This window comes from Lagenorhynchus albirostris, chromosome 11 (genome assembly GCF_949774975.1).
Source record: "Lagenorhynchus albirostris chromosome 11, mLagAlb1.1, whole genome shotgun sequence".
Lineage (NCBI taxonomy): Eukaryota > Metazoa > Chordata > Mammalia > Artiodactyla > Delphinidae > Lagenorhynchus > Lagenorhynchus albirostris.
In genome coordinates, this window is record NC_083105.1 from 103,558,937 (window position 1) to 103,567,980 (window position 9,044).

At 53.5% G+C, this 9,044-nt stretch overlaps 1 protein-coding gene across 2 annotated transcripts in view; it reads left to right on the top strand.

Moving 5' to 3' along the window:
- BCL2L13 (BCL2 like 13) overlaps window positions 1-4,221 on the top strand; it is a 66,088-nt gene extending 61,867 nt beyond the window's left edge. The window contains exon 7 of one of the 2 annotated variants that reach the window (XM_060164498.1): window positions 2,080-4,221. In XM_060164498.1, coding sequence (XP_060020481.1) covers window positions 2,080-2,829 — 750 coding nt within the window. In that variant the 3' untranslated portion in view covers window positions 2,830-4,221. The remainder of the gene's footprint in view (window positions 1-2,079) is intronic. The other variant, XM_060164499.1, reaches the window with a different exon arrangement.
- The last annotated feature ends 4,823 nt before the right edge of the window (window positions 4,222-9,044 follow it).

Genomic DNA, 9,044 nt, shown 5'->3' on the forward strand with positions numbered 1-9,044 from the left:
GTACATATTTATTTACTTATTGGCCACGCCGTGCGGCTTGCAGGATCTAGTTCCCCAGCCAAGGATTGGCAGTGAGAGTGTGGAGTCCCAACCACCGGACCTCCAGGGAGTTCCCCCTTCATGCATATTTAAACTCTAGTTGGTCCCAATCCGTTTTATATTTTTGAGCCCTTGAAGTTACTCCTTTCTGTTTTTTGTATCAGTGGGACTAAAGAGATAGCTGTTTCCAGCAATATACATATTTTGTGCTAAAAATTATTTAAATTGTTGGAATGGATCTAAGGCTAGTTGTAGATGTTAGTCCCCTAATGTGCTAAGTTTTAGGTAAAGTATTACCCAAAACAGTGCTTTATCTTCTATTGAAAGCCTAGTCTTCATTAATGACAGTAATAGTCAAGGGAGAGGCCTCTATTTTTATATTTTTGCTTCAGATGACCAGGAGTGAAAGTCTCAATGGTCATCTATTCTTTCTTTAAAACTTCTTACATAAAAGCACAAAATTTTTGGTGAATCGTCATTAAAATAATCACGTCCAAAATACAGAAATAAGTCGTAAGGTAGAGAGTCCATGACAGCAAGGAAAGAGGCAACTAAGTCTGACTGGCTTTGGGGCCATATCGTCCCCCAGAGTTGTCACTTGACAACCGTGTTGATCCAGTATCTTGGTTGGATGAAGAAGTCTTCCAGATACGGGATGAAGAATGTTCCTGACTCTCAGCCTTGAGCTGTTAAAAATAAAGAGAACAGTAGTTTTACGCTAAATTCTGTTTTAGTTTGTTAACTTTTCCCTCATTTCTTCACGATGCAACTTGTGAAATTTCCATTTCACTTGTTTTGGCTTCGAGCCCTAAATAAAAAGTAGCAAAGGTCTCCTTTCTGAGGATTAAAATTTTTACCTGTTTTATTATGGTTCCTTTGTTTTGCTTTTTAAATCAGTTCTTGCTGTTGGAGGTTCTGTTTTTAGCCCTTGGTGGGAGTTCCCACTGGTGAGCACGTGGATCTCTCTGACCCTCAGGCCGTCGGCTGCAGATGTGAGTCTAAGGATAGGGGACACAAGGGACCATATTGCTTATCTCCAGACAACTCGAGTGTGACCGGATCACAGAGCAGAACTACTCTGCTTCGTATAAACGGCACCGTAACCACAAAGTAGAGTGGAAATTGGTTTGCTTGCATATGCTCTGCAGACTCCGTAGCATCTGCGGGTGTCGTCCAGACTCTGGGTGACTTCCCGTCTGTCTCCGCCACGAACCTCCTGGTCCCCGTGTGTCCCCTGCCTTAGGGCTGCCGGTGTCGCGGTGAAATGTGTGCCTCCTGTGTCGGTCTTCACGTCTAGATGGTGAATTTGTCAAGAACCAAAATTGAGTCGTGTTCTTCCTTGTGACCGGAGCTGACACAGCCCCCGCAGGGAGCCTGGAGCGCCCGTGGCCGTGTTGCTGCCGTGTGGCTCCCGCCGCCAGGAGGGCGGGAGGCCTGCGTCCCCCGCACCCTCCCCATCGTCGGGGCGGCTTCATCCATGACCGAGTGGCCGATGACCGTTCCCTTGCCGTTGAGTCAGCGCCGTGGCGTCTGCTGCCGGCACCTCCCTGGTCACGGCAGGCTGCTTCCCGTCCCCGGCTGACGTTTCTGGGCCTCTGCTGGGCGGTGGCTCTTCCCCGCCCCTCACACGTCCCTCCGCCAGGCTCCTGCACCTCCCCAGCTGCCAGCAAAGCGCCTCCTTCCCTGTCTGGGCTCCTGACGGCACCAGCCCGGCCGAGCGATAGATCCCTAGGGCACAAGCTGCCTGCCTTTTTCTCCGCTGTGTTGCATTATTTATTGCGTTAAATGTGTATAAATTGATTAGAATATAAATCAGCTTTTTGCTTTTTCAGCTTTGAAGAAACTGGTCAGAGGATCGTCTTGTTAAAAATTCTTCCCCTGTGTTGGTCTACAAGCAAACACGTTCAGTCCAAAAACTGTAGGTTTATACAGTGCATTTATCCCTGCAAGTTCAGTTTAGGAAAGGGGCTGCCTCCAGATTTACATTTATTTTAGGTCTGTTTCCCCTTCTTTGCACTGACTGCCCCCCTCATCTCCTAGGGCGCTGTCTTTGCCCTGGAGCCAGAGGACGAGGAGCGCCCCGCGGGCGCCGCGGAGGACAGCAACGACATCTACATCCTGCCCAGTGGCGGCTCCACGCTCGCCAGCCCCCCGGAGTCTCCGACGACCGCGACGGCGTCCTGGCAGGCCGAGGGCTTCCCCGTGTCGCTGTCCAGCAGCCAGAGCTGGCGCACCGAGAGCCCACCGGTGTCCCTGGGTCCCGAGTCGTGGCAGCAGGTCACAGTGGACCCCGAAGAAGTCAAGAGCTTGGACAGCAACGGGGCTGGAGAGAAGAGTGAGAACAACTCCTCCAACTCTGACATCGTGCACGTGGAGAAAGAGGAGATTCCCGAGGGCGCGGAGGCGGCGGCTGTGGCGGCCTCTGCCCTGATGGCGGCCGGGGAGCCTGGCCCCGAGGGGTCGGCCGGCCAGCCAGCCAGTCCCACGACATCTCTGTTCGTGGAACTCGCTGAAGAAGGGGCGGGAGCGGCCAGGTCCGGAGCTGCCGAACTGGAGCAGGAGGGGGTCCCGCCGCTAGAGCCCCCGGTGGAGCCCCCAGCAGCCCCGCCGGGCGGAGGGCAGGCGGTCCGCGGGTGGGGGGGGCTGGGCGCAGGGCCCTCCCCGGGCGGCCCCGAGGAGGCTGGCCCGCCGTCTGAGGGCAAGTCCCTCCTGCTCCTCGGGGGGGCAGCCGCCGCTGTTGCCATCCTGGCGGTGGCAGTTGGGGTGGCACTGGCTCTGAGAAGGAAGTAGATTTTTCGGAGAGAGAACACAAAAAGGTGTAAGGTTTTAGTTGTGTCGACTGGACTGGAGCGGCCAGAAGCTAGCTGGACATCCCTTGGACACTCCGGGGTCAGGAGGACTTGGGTCCGCAGGGCAGGGGGCCGACCCACGTGTTAGGGCTTGAGCTGGAGGCTGCGCACAGTGGTCTGATTGGAGGTCCCAGGCCTGGGCGCCTGCTAGGTTCAGGGTCTTGTGTGTAAAGTGCCCCCCGCCTGGCGTCCACAGCCCCTGGGTAGCTCCCGGGCCTGGGGCCTGTGCCCTGTAGGGTGCGCAGCCTCTGCCCACCAGCCCTGTAGCGCCTTCCCCAGTGGTGGCAGCCCCACCCCACGTGTCTCCCCGTGTTGCCAAACGTCCCCCGGGGATAACGTCATCCCGTGAGAGCCACAGTCTCAGAGCGAGAGGGTCCCCGTGGGGGGGCCTGGGGGGCCGACCCCAGGCAGGAGGGCGTGGCTGTGGGCCCCTCGGCTGCTGGCGCGCTCCCGCCTGGGGTCTCAGCTCCTCTGTTCTTCCCGCCCTCAGTCCCGCAGCCCAGGTGCTCTGCTGGGTCTCAGCCGCCTCTCAGGTACTGCCCTGCCCGCCTCGCCCCAGGGTGCCCCGAGGCCCCGTGCAGAGGGCTCGCCCGATGCTTCCCGCAGTTCCCCTTGTAAAGATGCTGCCTTTAGTCTTTAAACGTACGAGACGGAAGAGACCTGGGGCCCCTGTCCGTGACTGCGGGGCAAGTTTGTCTCCGCGTCGGAAGCTGGAGGGTGGCTTAGCTGGCCTATCGAGGTTGCTCGCAGCCCTTTTGTCTGTGGGCACCCTTGAGCCGACGGGGACTCGCCAGCCGGCAGCGTCTCTCTTGCTGGGCATCGCTGTCCGTGACCTGGACTAGCGGGATTCCCAGGTTCTGGCCTCAGCCTCCTTCCCAGTCAGGCCGCTCCTCGGCAGTCTCTTGCCAGATGATAAGGGTTTCCACATGTGGGCTTACAGACTGGGGAATCATAACTCTCATTCAGTACACAAAGTCTCCTAAATATCATTGAAGTAAAAAGCAGGAAAGAGAGGCTGCCCTTGAGGGTCTAGCTTGGCTTTCAGAGTTCCATAACGGAGGCTCACACTGAGCTCGTCACGGCCCAAATGCCAGAGTGACAAACCGTAATGATCACGGTCAGCACGTGCCCGTGGAGACTCAGCGTAGCCTCATCCGCTGACAGCATCCCTCACGGGTGGACCGCGTCTCATCATGCCTGAGGTCAGTGTCACGGATGGGGACACACGTGCTTGAGACAGGTCATCTCAGATTTATCCTAGTAAATGTAACAGGTTACTTTTTAAATCCTGAAATTTGTAATAAAATTACTTTACCTATCCTGATCACCAAAACTTGATGTTCTAAATGTGCTTTAATTTTTTTAATTTATTTTTTTAAATTAAATATTCTTCCTAAAGCGATACTGTTTAGAAGTTGGTCAGAAAGGTCTGGAGAGTGTGTGTGTGTGTGTGCGCGCGCGCGCGCGTGTGCAGCTTTACCAGGCAGTGTATCGTGCGTTCTGAGTTTTTGGGTCTCGTTGGGGAGGGATGTTGGTCAGGGTCTTGGTGTCCTTCACTGAGGAGCCAGAGGTGAGGGAAGTGGGGTTTTCCTCGTGTGTTCCGACTGCAGCACTGGTGCTTCGTGGGGGAAGAGCGAACTGCTGAGTTGTCTTCATTCTCTTCCCTTTTATGATAGAATATTCTCTTTCCAGTGTTTACATGTAAACTCTGGATCCTCAAGCCCATTGGCTGAACGCACTGAAGCAGTAACAGGAGCCGGTTCGTTTCTGAGCTGCTGGCGGGAGGGCGGCTGGCGGGAGGTCTGCGCTGCGGAGGCTGAGGTCTGCGTTCTCCACGGCGGAGGGGTAAGGCGGGGCCACGCTTTACTCAGCAGTGACCCAGACAGCGTGGCCTTCAAGCACGGGGTTCCTGAGTGATAGGAGGACCTCAGCGTCCCCTCTGGTTGTGGACAGGAGGAGGGAGCGCCTAGTAAGGACTGTGGTGGTAGTGGCTCCCATGTTTTGCTGTGACGTTAAAAACTGCTTCTCAGGTGCCCACCCCCTTTTTGGTGGGACTGGAACATCTGAGTCTAAGGTAGAGGGAGGATGATGGTGGGACGCAGGTGTGGAACTCAGACTCGTCACCCTCGTTTGAACTGCTGTGTTGGTACGTCCTGCAGAACTCTTAACTGCTGTATTGAATGTAATGATTTCTGATCACTTGGCAAAAGCCACTGAAGGTTTCTTGAGAAAAATACCAGGATTAAAGAATGCTAGTTTATGTTCTCTGGAGTAAAGTGGTGACAACTCCGGGGCCTCAGAAACCAGTCAGTCCCAGCGTGCCTTACGGCCATCAGCACCGCCCCCAGAGAGCCTTCTAGATGAAAAGCCATCTGCTGACCATCTGGTTCCCAGAGGCTGATCCTCCGCTAGCCTGTTCTCTCTCCCTGGGTGTGAACCGCCCCTGTTCATTTCCCATAGAAATTCATTTCCTCAGGCTCTTGCTGATTCCTGCTAATATAAAAGCTGTGCCTGTTCCTTGCCTTTTCCCTGAAGGCTTTGGCATGGGGACAAATGTCATACCCGTAGAATTTTTAAATTATTTTAAGAGATGTTTTATAGAAATGAAAGGTATTGTAGGTAAGATTTTTTCCCCTCTTCTCTTAATTTCTTATGTCTGTTTACACAAACTTTACTTACCAAGAATTTGACGTGGTCATTTCATCAAGAGGGGCTGTCTGGTCTCTTTGTAGAAACAGCTTCTAGCCTCTGGACCAGTTCCACGCAGGCAGTATCTCGCGTCAAGTCTCAGCAACACACCTGACGCCAGGAGAACGTGTCCTCTTCCCCAGAGGACCAGGATCTGTCCTTGGTGGAGCCCCCCTGTTCTCCACTCCCCGCAGGGGTCGGCTGTGAGCTGGGCTTGAGTCCAGGGAGCGTCTCTTTTCCTTTCCCTAAACAAGGGTGGTCATTATCGTCTCAGCAGAGGGGCTGAGCAGTCAACAACACGCCAGGGGCTGTTGGAGGGCCTCCCTCGTCACGCTTCCCCTTCGCACCCCCTTGGGGTCACTACTGTCCCGAAGGCGTCTGGCATCTGTGCGGCAGGCAACAGTCAGAGCTTCTGACTCAGGTCTAGGGCTTCCCCGGCGTCTCCCATCCTTGTAACCTGCAGAGGTACCAGCAGGTACCCTGTCCCGCGTGGAGCGGCCCGTGCCCCGGGGAGGCTGCGGTTGGGCAGGGGCTGAGCCAGCTCCGTGGGACTGCACGCAGGAGCCAAGGTTTCATCAGTCTGTCCCAGGTGCTCACCGCACCAGGCCTCTCCCAACATGGACCTGGCGCCTGGCGGTTCCAGAGCCGCCCCGCTGGACTAGGGTCTTCTTGGCTTCCTTGGGTGGTGTGGGGGACAGGTGCCTGTCTGTGCCGCCCGGGGTGCAGGGGGCACCCACTCGGACACAGGCACGTCTTGGGAGCTGACGCTGGGAGCGCGACCTAATCGGGAAGTCGTTGCTGAAGTGTTGATCCGCATCTCCCCTTTCTTCGCACAAGACGATTATTCCACCGTCCCGTCTACACCGCAAGCGCTGCTGTAGCCCAGGGGGCTGTTCCCCAGGCGTCCGCAGGGCCGCCAATCCCGCCGCCCCTCACGGCCACACCGCACCCTCCCGCGAGCTATTTAGAGCAAGTGTTGGCCTCCTTCCCCAGGGAGAGCCAGGAGGTGGGCCCCTCCCTGCTACGTCTGGACGACGATTTCTGGTGAGAGAACTGTACTAAGCGGCTGGGTTCTTGGTCAGCACCGAAGGAAGTGACAACTTACTGTTTTCCTAGACCTGCTGTGTTTTCCTTGCTGTCACACTTGTTCATTTCCTCCTTCAGGTTAAAAGTGCCTCTTTCTACCTGACTTGTTCCTTGGCTGCGGTCTGCGTATTACGGATTCTGATGCTATCATCCCTCCTAAGGCCTGTGGTGAATCGGTCACCGTGGTAACACCCTCTTCCTGTGTGAGGTCCCTCTGCTCGCCCGCACAGCTGGCTTGTGGGTTATTCCGGCTCCGCTTGCCTTCATCACTGGCCTTCTGTGCTCGCTGGGGGAATGCAGCAAAGCGCAGCTCTGTGAATGGCGCTCTGTTGCAGGCGGCACGGGGAGCAGACACCAGAGGATGTAATGAAATGAGCCTTGAAGACACTGATGTTCACACAGCAACCCCCTGCCTCGACTCGGGAGGGCTGCCTCCAGACCATCAGCCTTGTCATCTTACGTACGTACCTATGTGGTTTGATTGCAGGTTCTGAGAACACGCTAGCAACACCCAAAGGCCCACTCGCACAGTTAGTGAACTTGCTGGAGAATAACAGTGGCTCCGGGGCTGCAGCCCAGCAGTCAGTGCCGGCTCCTGAGGAGCCGGTCTGAGTACACCGGATGGGTCTCTGGACTTTCAGTGATGCCGAGCACCTTTTGTTCTCTTAACCATCACTTAATTCAAATACTTAAAAAGCAGGATGAAACGTTCTCTTAATTAAGAACATCTCAATTCTGTCCACGAGGGTTGTGATGTAAAATGCACCAATTTCCAGGATGTACCCGAGTCCTGGTGGCCAGGATGTGCTCAAGGCTGGAATCTCTGTATGACGCTGGCTTGGGGAGAAGAGCGGTCATCTTGCTTTATGATCAAGAAAGTATATCTGACTTGGTCTGGAAAAATTGACACCAAAACATGTATAAACTGCATTAAAACGGTGGCTTACTGTATTAATGTACGCAAAACAGTGGCAGGTAAAGATGCTGTGGCAAATTATTTATTTACCTACTTACTGCACCACACGGCACGCGGGATCTTAGTTCCCCAACCAAGGATCAGACCCGTGGCCCTGCAGTGGGAGCGTGGACTCTTAACCACTGGACCGCCAGGGAGGTCCCTGAAAAATTTAAAGTATTGTAAGAGATAGTCTGGGATGATTTGGTGCTTTAGAGCTCCTTTCTCTTCCATTAGTTTATAGAGTTGACTACTTGAGTTTAAATTGCTCCTGGGCCTGGAAGAAAGTATCTCCCTGCTGAGACACATTGTACTGACTGATCCCTGTGTCTGTGTTCATGTGTGATTCACCCTGTTTCCACGGTGACATGAACCCTTTAAACCTAGAAGATTGTTTCCAGAGGCGCAGCCACACCTACTTGCTTTTAGGACTTGCAGCGTTCTGCAGGTGTCAGCCTGAGACCCAGCCCTGGGGTGCTGTGTTCGACGCTGAACCATGGAGTCATTTTTCTTTTCTGGTAAGTTCAAACTCAGGGAACAGGGAAGTGGTTTTGGTAACAACGTATTTATCAGTACTTAATTACTCGTGTTCGAATTGTCCTTCCCCAGAGCATCATGGTCACGGTAACGAGGGCGTTTCTGTTACTGGTGATGTGAGACCTGGACCCTACCCACCATTGAACTTGGACGCAGACCAATCCTAGTAAACACTTAGCGCTCGGAACAGACCGGGCTGTATTGCTTCTAATAGTAAGTACTCTGGTTTACTCTGGTGCTAAGTGATTGTGTTTTGTTATTGTATTCTTTTTTTTTCAAATTTTATTGGACTATAGTGTTTTGTTTTGTTTAAATTTATTTTTGGCTGCATCGGGTCTTAGTTGCCCCGCGACATGTGGGATCTTAGTTCCCCGACCAGGGATCGAACCTGCATCCCCTGCACTGGAAGGCAGATTCTTAACCACTGGACCACCAGGGAAGTCCCTGTTATTACTTGTATACTGACTGTGTGTCTAGAAAAGGGAGCCACCACAAATGCTGTCTAACTGCTCTTTCACCTTTATGCCTAGAGACCTGTTCTCTGCATAAGCAGCTTCATAGGTGCAGATGAGCTGGGGGCACGGCTGAAGATGAAAGCGTAAGACTCTTCACAGACATGCCCCACAGGACAGATGCAGTAGCTTCTCCAGTAGCTTAAAATTTTTATCAAAACCTTGACTTCTTGGAAAGAGAAAAGGGTGCGTTTAGTTACATGATTTTGGAAACTGGTTGACATAGGCCTTGAAATTACCTCCACGTCTTTTAAATGCCTGTGGTTCCTGACTCAAGTAGAAGGAATTCACGGTGAAAAAGTCAAACACACAAAAGTCTGATTTTCCTGTTAAACGTTCGAGTCCAGAACCTCTTGTGCTGCTTGGTTTTTAAACAGG